The following is a 12,656-nucleotide window of genomic DNA, read 5'->3' as shown; positions in this document are numbered from 1 at the left end:
GATTCAAACCCGCCACCTTAGGTGTATGTGGCTGGCGCCTTAGCCACTTGAGCCACAGGCGACGAGTCATAATTTTTTTTTTCCCTCCTTTCTTGCTTCTAAGAATTTTACTAAAAGGAGGTAAGAAATACTAACCCATTCTGTAGCATTGACAAGTGCACTACTAGTGGGCTGCAGGAGGCAGGTACTCCTGTGGGGAGCTCCATTAAATCTGGAAAAGAATAGATAAGAAACACATAAAGACTGACCTCCTGATGTGAGAAATCGCAGCTGCCACAACAATCTTCTTCCCTTTCTCTATCACAAATATGGCTCTAGCATACTTACTAGAGATTCATCTCCAACTTAGCCCCTCACCCAAATCCTTAAAAAGTTTTCAAGTGGGAATGGATAATGCAAAGATTATTAGTCATAAGAAAAAAGGATATGCTATGTTTAATCATTATTAAAGGAAGAATAATCCATTTTTCTGAAAGGCAGACCAGGGAAACTTCAGGCCAAAAAGATGATGAGATATATTACCCCAAGTCCCTAAAAGGCACTTCGAATTCCAGTTCTTCCTTGGTTAGAGCCTCTACTTTCTCAATGAAATTTTTAAAGGCTGTTTTTAGTTTGTGCCTCATTTCTCGTTCCATCTGTAGAAGACAAAATAGTAACAATAGCATCATGTTATTAATTGTATCTCCCCTCAGAGTCTAAAGTGCTTCTGTAGTCTTTAATTCTCATAATTACAGTACCATTATGTACAGACACCTTATTTACAGCCACCACACTATTAACTATCAAGCTGTATCTGCAACCTAATTGATACATAAGCCATTGCATTACATCATCTCATCAAATACTTGAGTTGTTCTCCACAAACACGTTCAGGAGTTGTTTATGAATTCCTGAGCTCAGATTTGGACCTCATCCTACCTCACTTCCCAGCAAATACAATAGACCTGTACAGACCTGCTCGGCATAGAGGTCATCTCGATCATGCATATGCTGATGTTTCCCCAGATCTGTGGTTATCTCTCCTACTTCTGTGTAAAACTGCACATCCGTGTGCCGCTTCTTCCCAAACATGATGGCATTCTGGTGGCATAAAGCAGAGAACAAGATAGAAGTCAGGGGTGGTGCCTGTGGCTCAGTGGGTAGGGCGCTGGCCCCATATACCAAGAGTGGCAGGTTCAAACCCGGCCCTGGCAAATGGCAACAAAAAAACAGCCAGGCATTGGGGCCGGCACCTATAGTCCTAGCTACTTGGGAGGCTGAGGCAAGAGAATTGCCTAAGCCCAGAAGTTGGAGGTTGCTGTGAGCTGTGTGACACCATGGCACTCTGCTGAGGGTGATAAATTGAGACTCTGTCTCTACTTTAAAAAAAAAAAAAAAAAAAAAGACTTAGGCTACCCAATAGACAAAGATATCAGAAAACATGAAAATATAAAATTGAGTATGTCAGAAATGGCAGTGATTCAAATTTGAGCTTCCACAGCTACATACGTAAGTAATTAAACCACCCCCTGGTGTCATCATAAATTATGTTTGGGAATATGTACATTTAAAACCTACTTTATAGGGACTTTGGAGACTATGTTGGTAATAAATTTTGTCTAAGGCAAAAGTTTTCTATTTTATTTAGTTCTACTTTTTTTTTTTTTTTTTTTTGAGACAGAGCCTCAAGCTGTCCCCCTAGGCAGAGTGCCTTGGCATTACAGCTCACAGCAACCTCCAACTCCTGGGCTCAAGCGAGTCTCCTGCCTCCGCCTCCCAAGTAGCTGGGACCACAGGCGCCCGCCACAACGCCTGGCTATTTTTTGGTTGCAGCCGTCATTGTTGTTTTGGTGGGTCCGGGCAGGGGATTCGAACCCGCCACCTTAGGTGTACGTGGCTGGCGCCTTAGCCGGTTGAGCTATAGGCGCCGAGCCTATTTAGTTCTACTTTTTAAAAACCAGATCCAAGTTACATGTAGGTCGGTCGTTACAAAAGTTTTTACACACACAAAAATTAAGAAACACAAACTTTTGTAGCAACCTACATAAGATAAAATTTTCTGTCAGGCACAGAGACTCACACCTATAATCCTAGCACTCTGGGAGGCCAAGATGGGTGAATTGCTTGAGCTTAGGAGTTAGAGACCAGCCTGAGCAAGACTGAGACCCTGTCTCTAAAAAATGGCTGGGTGTTGTGTTAGGCGACTGTAGTCCCAGCTACCTGGGAGGCTGAGACAAGAGAATCACTTAAGTGCAAAGAGTTTCAGGTTGCTGTGAGCTATGAAGTGACAGCACTCAACCCCATAGCAACTGAGTGAGACTCTGTTGCCAAAAAAAAAAAAAAAAAAATTCTATTTTAGAAACAGGAATTCGTAGAAGATCTACTATGTTTGCTGGTCATACTATACTGATCACAGGAACAAACATGCTTATTAGCACCTTCCAGATGGCAGGCACTGTGGACTTTATGGACATTATTTATTTAATCACCATAATGATCATATATGTGATGTTTTTTAATCACTATTTTATAAGAAATAAGCTGAGAGGGTGGTGCCTGTGGCTCAAAGGAGTAGGGCACCAGCCCCATATACCAGAGGTGGCAGGTTCAAACCCAGCCCTGGCCAAAGAAAAACTGCAGCAAAAAAAAAAAAAAAAAGAAATAAGCTGAGAGAAATTATGTATCTTGCTCAAGAGCTCTGCTAGTTAAGTAGAAAGGTATACCTTGAGGTGAAAGTGCAAGACAATAATCATTTCTCCATCACAGGGCTGGAACAAAGCATGCTTAATGTTGTTGTACAGAATATCCACTTTGTCTCCTCGAACAGATGTGAAGCGGAAACCTGGGGAAAAGAATGATTTGAATGGGGTTAGAGAAAACACCAGAAATTGCATAGAGCTTTCCTTTCCCTCTAGCCATACAGCAATATAAGCAGATTCCTCCTCTGATCTAGCACTCTTATAACAAACGTACCCCTGAAGACAAAGCCCAGGTACATGAGTGATCATCCATACCATTGACATGGGCCTCCAGTGAGCCCTGCATCCTCTTTTGGGCAATGTTTGGGCGAATGTACAGATCTTTCAGTTTGGGATTGCTCCGGTTTAGATTGATTACCAGTGAGTCCTGTTTCACAATGCCCTAAGCAAAGAGAAAATTAACATGAATCCTCATGTATTCTCACATGTCCTCCCCAAACAAATTCATCCCTCTGTGCAAAGATGCTTTATCTGTGTTCAGACTCACCTCCTTTTCTTTCTCTTCTGCTTCCCGAGTCTTATAACGTTTTTGTACTTCTTTTATAATTCGAAAAGCATTCTGAAGGTTCAAGGCTGGTACTGTCTGTTCTCCAGGGGCCTTCATATTTGAAGCTCGGTATGTACTATAGAAAAGGGAGAGCACTTTAAAAAGTCTCCTTATTAGGCCAGGTAACCTATACCTATTAAGATATTTTATAACTGGCTTAGTATCTCTTAAGAGAAAAACATGCCTCTGAATGGTGAGTGAATGCCTAGAAAGCCAAAATAGAAAATCTCCCTTTCTTTTCTCTTAAATGGAGAATGTTATAAATGGGTAATCCATTGGGGTGAGGGAAATCACATTTTAATTTTCCAAATCTGGAATAATATCCCTAAATTATCCCATTCCATATCATGAAGGAAAAGAATATGACATACATTTCTTGGGGGTTTTTTGGTCTTTTTCAACCCCCCCCCCAAAAAAACCCCAAATGCATTTCCCAAAAGAATTCTTTTTTTGAGACAGAGCCCCAAGCTGAGCCCCTGGGTAGAGTGCTATGGCTTCACTGCTCACAGCAACCTCCAACTCCTGGGCTCAAGCGAGTCTCCTGCCTCACCTTCCCAAGTAGCTGGGACCACAGGTGCCTGCCACAATGCCCAGCTATTTTTTGGTTGCAGGCATTATTGTTGTTTGGCGGGCCAGGCTGGATTCGAACCCGCCACCTTGGGTGTATGTGGCTGGCGCCTTAGCCGCTTGAGCCACAGGCGCCAAGCCCAAAAGAATTCTTGATTTTGTTTTCTTTTGTTTCTGTTGTCCAGTCAGCCAAGCTCATAGCAATCTCAAACTCCTGGGTTTGAGCAATCTTTCTGCCTCAGCCTCCCAAGTGGCTGGGACTGCAGGTGTGCAACACTGTGCTCAGCTAGTTTTTTTAATTTGTTTTTAATTTGAGGATTCTGTTCTTTGATTAGTTAAGAGTAAAACATTTCAGGAAGTTTCTAAATTAGGGTCGATCCTCAAAATAATACAAAGTCAATAAAGTGTCTTAATAAAGAGCCATTGAAGAAGGCTTTGCTATTCATGAGGTAGGGGAAAGCATGGCATATGGAATGGAAATGTTTCTAAGTATCATGCCCGACAGGAGGGATTTAGGAATATTTATTTTGCTGGGGACTCACATTTCTTTGACAAAAGTTGCTTCAGGGTTAGGAAAGATGTTGCCCTCATTCCTGCCCAGAGCACTGCCTGGGCAATAGAAGTTGATGCGCAAGTAAGTATAATCTCCTTCTACAGACATACTTATATTCTGTTGAGAGAAAGGAAAAGCATAAACAAACAAATAACCACCCCACCAAAAAATATTGGTAGTTATAAAGATATTAAAATTTAGGTAGGAATCACCAGTTGACTGCTCTTAAGAGTTTAACCTGTAAATCTTAATCTAAATCTAATATACATATGTATAAATACAGAGAGAGAGAGAGCACTTTAAAAAAAAAAAATCAGATGCATCTGGGAGAGGTGGCTCACACCTGTAATCCTAGCACTTGGGAGGCTGAGTAGGTGGAATACCTGAGTTCATGGGTTCGAGACCAGCCTGAGCAAGAGTGAGACCTTGTCTCAAAAAAATAGCCAGGTGTTGTGGAGGGTGCCTGTAGGCCTAGCTACTGAGGAGGCTGAGACACGAGGATTGCTTGAGCCCAAGAGTTGGAGGCTGCTGTGAACTATGATGCCATGACACTCTACAAAGGGCAACAAAGTGAGACTCTGTCTTAAAAACAAACAAACAAACCCAAAAAACAAAACAAAATAAAAACAACCAAACAAAACAAAACAAAAAAAACCAAATACATTTCCCAAAAGAATTCTTGATTTTGTTTTCTTTTGTTGCAGAGTCTCATTCTGTTGTCCAGTCAGCCAAGCTCATAGCAACCTCAAACTCCTGGGTTTGAGCAATCTTTCTGCCTTAGCCTCCCAAGTAGCTGGACTACAGGCGTGCAACACTGTGCCCAACCAGTTTTTTTTATTTGTTTTTATTTATTTTTTTTGAGAAAGAGTCTCATTTTATCACCCAGGGTTGAGTGCCATGATGTCACAGCTCACAGCAACCTTAAACTCTTGGGCTCAAGCGATCTGCTTGTCTCAGCCTCCGAGTAGCTGGGACTACGGCACCTGCCACACTGCTCAGCTACTGTTAGAGATGGGGGTCTCATTCTTGCTCAGGCTAGTTTCCAACTCCTGAGCTCCTTGGTCTTCCAGAATGCTAGCATTATAGGCATGAGCCACCATACCCAGCCAGAATCACTAAATTCTAATAGTATCTTTTCCTAGGTATACAACTGCTGCTTAAAATCTTCAAGGGAAGGAAGGCAAATTGTATTTCTGGGCTAGTCTTCTACAAATTGAAAATGGAAGGGGAATGGTAGCAGAGGATAAGGGAGAGAGGGGAAGTCAGTAAAGTGTGCTGAAGGACCAGAGTGGGAGAGATGAGGCAGTCAGACAATTTATGTAAGCACAATTTTTATATATATATGTATATATGTTTTAAACTAATCTTCTTTTTATTTTATTTTATTTATTTATTTTGCAGTTTTGGCCGGGACTGGGCTTGAACCCGCCACCTCTGGCATATGGGGCCAGTGCCCTACCCCTTTGAGCCACAGGCGCCACCCCCACAATTTATATTTTAAGAAATTATATAAATGAAACCTGATATAATGCATGTTAGTACCTTAATTGTGGCAATATGAAAAGGCGTTGCAATGCCAAACACAGGCATTATTACTGTCTCATATTTCTTATCAATATAGATCTTCATTTCTCGAATATGTGGTTCCTTAGGCATCAGAGATGGGTTTTTATAGGATACATTAGATTTGCGAGCTCTGGAGTGGGATTAAAAATGAACATTTTAGAAATTTCTGTAGTCAAACATAATCCGAAGACAAATCTTACTGTGCAATATAAACTTACTTCTGAATCTGCTGTTCTCCCTTCTGTTCTGTCAGTCGCCTCTTTGCTTCCTCATTGAGTTGAGCAGCTAGTTCTTTCTGATGTGCTCTTCGCTTTTCTTCTGCAGTCATCTCGTTCTGGAGAATGGAACACACAAGTTGTCAGAACATGCGAACTGGGCGGTACCTGTGGCAAAGTGAGTAGGGCACTGGCTCCATATATCGAGAGTGACGGGTTCGAACCCGGCTCTGGACAAAGTGCAACAAAAAAATAGCTGGGCGTTGTGGTGGATGCCTGTAGTCTCAGCTACTTGGGAGGCTGAGGCAAGAGAATTGCCTAAGCCCAGGAGTTGGAGGTTGCTGTGAGCTGTGACGTCACGGCACTCTACCAAGGGCGATAAAGTAAGACTGTTTCCAAAAAAAGAATGTGAACCATATGATAGCTATGAGATCAATGTAATTTAAAACAGTCAACTCACTCGTGTTCTTTCTGTAAGTAACGCTGCCCGAGAACCTCTTCCCAAAAGGTCCTCTGCTTCATCTTTTTCCTCCTCCTCTTCTTCATCATCTTCATTCTGTGGGAAAGAGTCATAATAAAAAAATTATTTTAATTCTTTTTAGCCAATATTAAATTTCTTCCCTGCACTGAATTTCCTACATCACTTCTTTATCTTCTTCCTACCTTTAGAAAAATCCCCACATTCTTCACTTTTTTCTTCACAGAAGTAAGAACAGTGGCTGGGCCATCCTAAAATAAAAAGGAGAATTCAAACATCTAATTGAAAAGCACTTTTAATTTCTAACTTAGTAGCAAAAAGTTGGGCAATCCTTTGAAACTTCTGTACACTAAAATCTTCGACAACGAATATAGTTTTTATCTTTCCAATATCTTATCAGAAGCTGTAATTTGGGAGATATATATTAGGGTAATGGTTAAGAACACAGGCTTGATTTGAAGCCTGGCACATTTTCTATTTCTGTGACATTTGGCAAGTTATTTAAACTTCTCTGTGTCTTCAGGTTCTTTATCTGTATATGGGGATAAGAAGAGTATTGCCTTCAAAGGTTATTCTAAAACTGTTTCAAGATTTTTCAAGGATATTCCAATAATTTTCAAAAAAATATCAGCTAGAATGTTAGTTCCTGCCTAAAGTGTACAAAGAGAAACAGATTGCTCTTCATGGGATAAAATGCTTTTTTTTAAAAAACAGAGTCTCAAAGCTATTGCCCTTGGTACAGTGCTGTGGCATCATATCTCACAGCAACTTCCAACTGTGGCTTAAGTGATTCTCTTGACTCAGTTTTTCTATTTTTAGTAGAGATGGGGTCTTGCTTTTGGTCAAGTTGGCCTTGAACTACTAAGCTCAAGCAATCCACCCACCTCGTTCTCCCAGAGTACTAGGATTAAAGGCATGAGCCATTGCACCTGGCCAGATAAAATGCTTTTGTTACAAGTTTGGCCATCACAAGTTCAATAAAACCAAATTATTTATTCCAGAATATTATTTTACACACAGATATTGTAACTGCTTTCTAGAGTTATACTTTCTTTCTTTTTTTTTTGAGACAGAGCCTCAAGCTGTCCCCCTGGGTAGAGTGCCATGGCATTACAGCTCACAGCAACCTCCAACTCCTGGGCTCAAGCGAGTCTCTTGCCTTCGCCTCCCAAGTAGCTGGGACCACAGGCGCCCACCACAACGCCCAGCTATTTTTTGGTTGTAGCCGTCATTGTTGTTTGGTGGGTCCAGGCTGGGGATTCGAACCCGCCACCTTAGGTGTACATGGCTGGCGCCTTAGCCAGTTGAGCTATAGGAGCCGAGCCTAGAGTTATACTTTCAATGCATAATCATAAATAAAAGAATTAAAAACACTTATGTAAATATGGAACTAGTACAACATATAATGCTCATCCTTATTTTTCCCTTACAAGTTTGGGCAAAAAGTGCATGTTATACATGACAAAATACACTATGTTCCTGATGGTTGCATAAATGCAAATATATTAAAAATTACTAAATCCCACTTTTTTTTTTTGAGACAGAGCCTCAAGCTGTCCCCCTGGGTAGAGTGCTGTGGGATCAAAGCTCACAGCAACCTCCAACTCATGGGCTCAAGCGAGTCTCCTGCCTCTGCCTCCCAAGTAGCTGGGACCATAGGTACTTGCCACAATGCCTGGCTATTTTTTGGTTGCAGCCATCATTGTTGTTTGGCAGGCCTGGGCTGCACTCGAACTCGCCACCCCAGGTGTATGTGGCCGGCGCCTTAGCCACCTGAGCCACAGGCGCCGAGCCTAAATCCCACGTTTTAAGTGAATTATATGGCATATGAATTATAGTTCCATAAAGCTATCATAAAAAGAAAAAGTCCCATTATTGGAATCATATGATAAACAGCTTGGTTTAAATCATTTCCTGTATCTGGACTACATACAATGTCTATTCCTAGCTGTATTAGTTAGGCTGTTACATGGATCTCTCCCCTTAGCCAGCATTTAACCAAGACAAGACAAAATTATAAGGTTGAAAATGTGCCTCAAAATTCAGTTCACAAACAGTCAAATGTTTAAGAGATAATACACACCTCGTCCACAAGCACTGTGTCACCAATGAACAAAGCATAGGTTTTCTCTTCTGTTTTTTTTCCTTCCTTGTTTATCAGGTCTGAGAACCCCAAATTGATGCTAAAAACCATCCCTAAAACAATATGGGAATCAGTCTATGGCTGTAAAAGGAGGGAGGTATGTAAAATTTATAAAAAAAATGAGATAAAGGTAAGAGTAATTACTCAAAAAAATTATCCTACTATATGCACATAAAACTTACCTTTCTTCAGTTTGTATTGATTTTTACTATTGATCACTAGAGAGCCTTCACGGAATTCAATTCCCATCCCAAATCTGAAAAGAAACAGAAATATGAGCAACAGGCTAAGCTCTCTAACATGACAAAGTATAAAATATTTCAATTTTAAAGATAAGACAGGCCAACAGGATGAAGTGATTGACCCCTGCTGACTTAGTCAGTTAAAGATACGGTCTTTGGCCTCTCAACTTTGTATAAATAACTGGATTAAGAGAGGTAATTTTTAGTGGAATGTTATAGATATATTAGACAATGTGGGTCAATGTCCTTTTGTCCAGAGAAGTCCACAAAGAAAATCATTCATTTAAAAAGATGCCTAGAGTTTTATTCCTCAAATGTCTTTTGTTCTGTGACAAGTTATTAGGTATTTCTGGGTGTTCAATGGCAAATACTTTTGAGAAACACTGGATTTAAAAAAAAAACAGGAAACACTTAAAACATTAGGACATCTCAGAGTATTTATTATGCAATTGTGAGCAGAAAGAGGAAATACATTATGCAGTATTTCCTAATATTTGTGATTTAATTCTGGAACACTATTTGGTTTTTTTTGAGACAGAGTCTCACTCTTTTTATCCCAGCTAGAGTGTAGTGGTATTATCATAGCTCACTACAACCTCAAACTGCTGGCCTCAAGCAGTCCTCCTGCCTCATCTTCCCAAAGTGCTAGGATTCAGGCTTGAGTCACCACACCTGGCTATGAAACCCTACATTGGTCTAGAAGAATCTCCATCCTATACATTTGGGAGAAGAACTTAAATCTGTCTCACTGTGTCAGATAAATACCATGTGTTTGGCACACAGTTAAGTGTGACAATTCATAATGTTGGCTGAATCAATCAATTGGTCTAAGAATATAAGACTGACAATGAGTCATGAAAACTGACTGACAATGCACTGCTTACCCCAGGTTTTTGGTAATTTTGTTTAACAGCTCTGGTTTCTGCTTTTTAACCACATCCATAACAGCGTTGTACACGTCACATATTTTCACACCTAATAACAAGACAGAAAGAAGATATGAAAGTATCTTTCAAGATAAAAACAAAAATATTATTTAATCAAATTTTTGTTCATCTATTAACTCTCCTAAAGCACTGTTTCTCAAGTGTAAAATAAGGAATACAGAGTATCAAGCACTAGATATTTGCATTTTTTTTTTTTAAGACAGTCTCTATTGCCAGACTAGAGTGCTGTGACTTCAGCTTAGCTAAAGGAAATCTCAAACTCCTGGGCTAAAGCAATGCTCCAGCCTCTCAAGTAGTTGGGACTACTTCATGATACCTGGCAAATTTTTCTATTTTGTGTCATGGGTATTAGAGACAGGGTCTCATTCTTGGTCAGGCTGGTCTCAAACTCCTGAACTCAAGTGATCCACCTGCCTTGGCCTCCCCGAGTGTTAAGATTGACAGGTGTGACCCACTGCACCCAGCTTGATATTTTCTTTCCTTTTTGGGGGGAGCCAGGCAGAGCCTCAAGCTATCGCCCTGGGTAGAGTGCCATTGCATCACAGCTCAACAGCAACCTCTCGCTCCTGGGCTTAAGTGATTCTCCTGCCTCAGCCTCCCAAGTAGCTGGAACTACAGGCTCCTGCCACAACACCCGGCTATTTCTTGGATGTAGTTGTCATTGTTTGGCAGGCCTGGGCCAGATTCGAATCCCACCAGCTCTGGTATATGTGGCTGGTGCCTTAGCTGCTTGAGCTACAGGCACCGAGCCGGTATTTTCATTTTTAAAAGTAGTCTCTCTCTCTCTCTATATATATTTTTTAAATCTCAGATTGATATGAGGGTGTAATTGTTTAGGTTAAAGTTTTCATTTCTTTTTTTTTTCCTTCATTTCCGACATAAAGTTCAAGTTGTAGTCAAGCCCTTCACCCAGGGGATGTGTTGACACCCTCACATTGTACACATTAGGTGAGATCTTGCCAACAACCCTCCCTCTTCTCCCTCTCCTCTCCCCTGCTTGGTAAGACTATACTTGTGTTTTTCTTTCATGTAATAGTGTATCTATTCCTTTTTTCTTTTTTTTTTTTTTTGAGACAGAATCTCACTTTTTCACCCTCAGTAGAATGCCGTGGCATCACAGCTCACAGTAACTTCAAATTCTTGGGCTCAAGCGTTTCTCTTGCCTCAGCCTATAGATAGACTATAGGCGCCCATCACAATGTCCGGCTATTTTTTGGTTGTTTGGCAGGCCCAGACTGGATGTGAACTCCAACTCCAGTGTATGTGGCTGGCATCCTAGCCGCTGGGCTACAGGCCCCGAGCCAGTACCCATTTTTTTTTTTTTTTGAGACGGAGCCTCAAGCTATCCCCCTGGGTAGAGTGCCATGGCATCACGCTCACAGCAACCTCCAACTCCTGGGCTCAAGCGAGTCTCCTGCCTCAGCCTCCCAAGTAGCTGGGACTACAGGTGCCCGCCACAACGCTCGGCCATTTTTTGGTTGCAGCCATCATGTCGTTTGGCGGCCCGGGCTGGGGATTCGAACCTGCCATCTTAGGTGTATGTGGCTGGCGCCTTAGCCGCTTGAGCCACAGGCGCCGAGCCCCAGTACCCATTCTTAATGACATTGTTCAAGAATCGTTGATCCAGAGGGACTGTGGGACCCCAATTGGTCTAAGTGAAGTACTTTAAGAATTAATAAATTGTATCACGTTATAGTCATTTACTTGTTTTTTATAAAGACAGGGTCTTGCTTTGTTGCCAGGCCAGAGTGCAGTGGTACAATCATAGCTTCCTGCAGCCTCAAACTCAGGGAATCTCCTGCTTCAGCTTCCCTAGTAGCTGGGACTATAGGCATATGCCATCATATCTGGCTAATTTCTTAAAAAAATTTTTGTAAAGTTGGGGGTCTTGAACCCCTAGCCTCAAGTGATCCTCCTGCCTCAGCCTCTCAAAGTGCTGGGATTACATACAGCCATGAGCCACCACACTCAACCACATTAAAGTTACTGAACATTTTGAAAAATAGGCCTTTATGGTAGGCCTACTCCTTTCATTGCTAAATGGGTAGATTACTTATAGAAGGATTCTGGCCTTCATTTATCAGAATCTTGGCTATGAACAGATATGTCAAGTCAGAGTAGTCTGAACAGGATGGCCTCAGAGGGATATTTATCTTCAGTAAACTATCTATGGCTGACTTCCAGTAGGATTTCTTTCTTTCTTTTTTTTTTTTTTGAGACAGAATCTCACTATGTCGCCCTGGATAAGAGTACCATAGCATCACAGCTCACAGCAACCTCAAATTCTTGGGCTTAAGAGATTCTCTTGTCTCAGCCTCCCAAACAGCTGGAACTACAGGTGCCTGCCAGAATGCCCAGCTAATTTTTCGTTGCAGTTGCCATTGTTGTTTGGCAGGCCCAGGCTGGATTTGAAACTACTAGCTCCAGCAAACGTGGCGGGTGGCCTAGCCGCTGAGCTACAGGCACCAAGCCACCAATAGGATTTCTTAAGACTGAGTTAAGAGGCTCAGCGTCTGTGGCTCAAGTGGCTAAGGCGCCAGCCACATACACCCAAGGTGGCGGGTTCGAATCCAGCCCAGGCCCGCCAAACAACAATAATGGCTGCAACCAAAAAATAGCCAGGTGTTGTGGCAGGTGCCTGTGGTCCCAGCTACTTGGGA

General features: G+C 41.7%; 1 protein-coding gene across 1 annotated transcript in view; it reads right to left on the bottom strand.

Moving 5' to 3' along the window:
* The window catches only part of SUPT16H (SPT16 homolog, facilitates chromatin remodeling subunit), a 50,948-nt gene that overhangs the window by 10,979 nt on the left and 27,313 nt on the right, over positions 1-12,656 (bottom strand). The window contains exons 8-21 of the mRNA XM_012813534.2: positions 9,934-10,058; positions 8,990-9,063; positions 8,748-8,860; positions 6,850-6,915; positions 6,647-6,742; positions 6,190-6,305; positions 5,948-6,101; positions 4,395-4,522; positions 3,226-3,361; positions 2,994-3,120; positions 2,703-2,821; positions 955-1,080; positions 523-635; positions 136-211 (exon numbers count right to left, since the gene is read on the bottom strand). Of these exons, the coding sequence (XP_012668988.1) occupies positions 136-211; positions 523-635; positions 955-1,080; positions 2,703-2,821; positions 2,994-3,120; positions 3,226-3,361; positions 4,395-4,522; positions 5,948-6,101; positions 6,190-6,305; positions 6,647-6,742; positions 6,850-6,915; positions 8,748-8,860; positions 8,990-9,063; positions 9,934-10,058 (1,569 nt within the window). The remainder of the gene's footprint in view (positions 1-135; positions 212-522; positions 636-954; positions 1,081-2,702; positions 2,822-2,993; positions 3,121-3,225; positions 3,362-4,394; positions 4,523-5,947; positions 6,102-6,189; positions 6,306-6,646; positions 6,743-6,849; positions 6,916-8,747; positions 8,861-8,989; positions 9,064-9,933; positions 10,059-12,656) is intronic.

This window comes from Otolemur garnettii, unplaced genomic scaffold, assembly GCF_000181295.1.
Source record: "Otolemur garnettii isolate 467f Iridium unplaced genomic scaffold, OtoGar3 scaffold00276, whole genome shotgun sequence".
In the NCBI taxonomy this organism is placed as follows: Eukaryota; Metazoa; Chordata; class Mammalia; order Primates; family Galagidae; genus Otolemur; species Otolemur garnettii.
The sequence above is the reverse complement of the archived record's forward strand: the minus strand, read 5'-3'. Positions and strand labels throughout refer to the sequence as shown.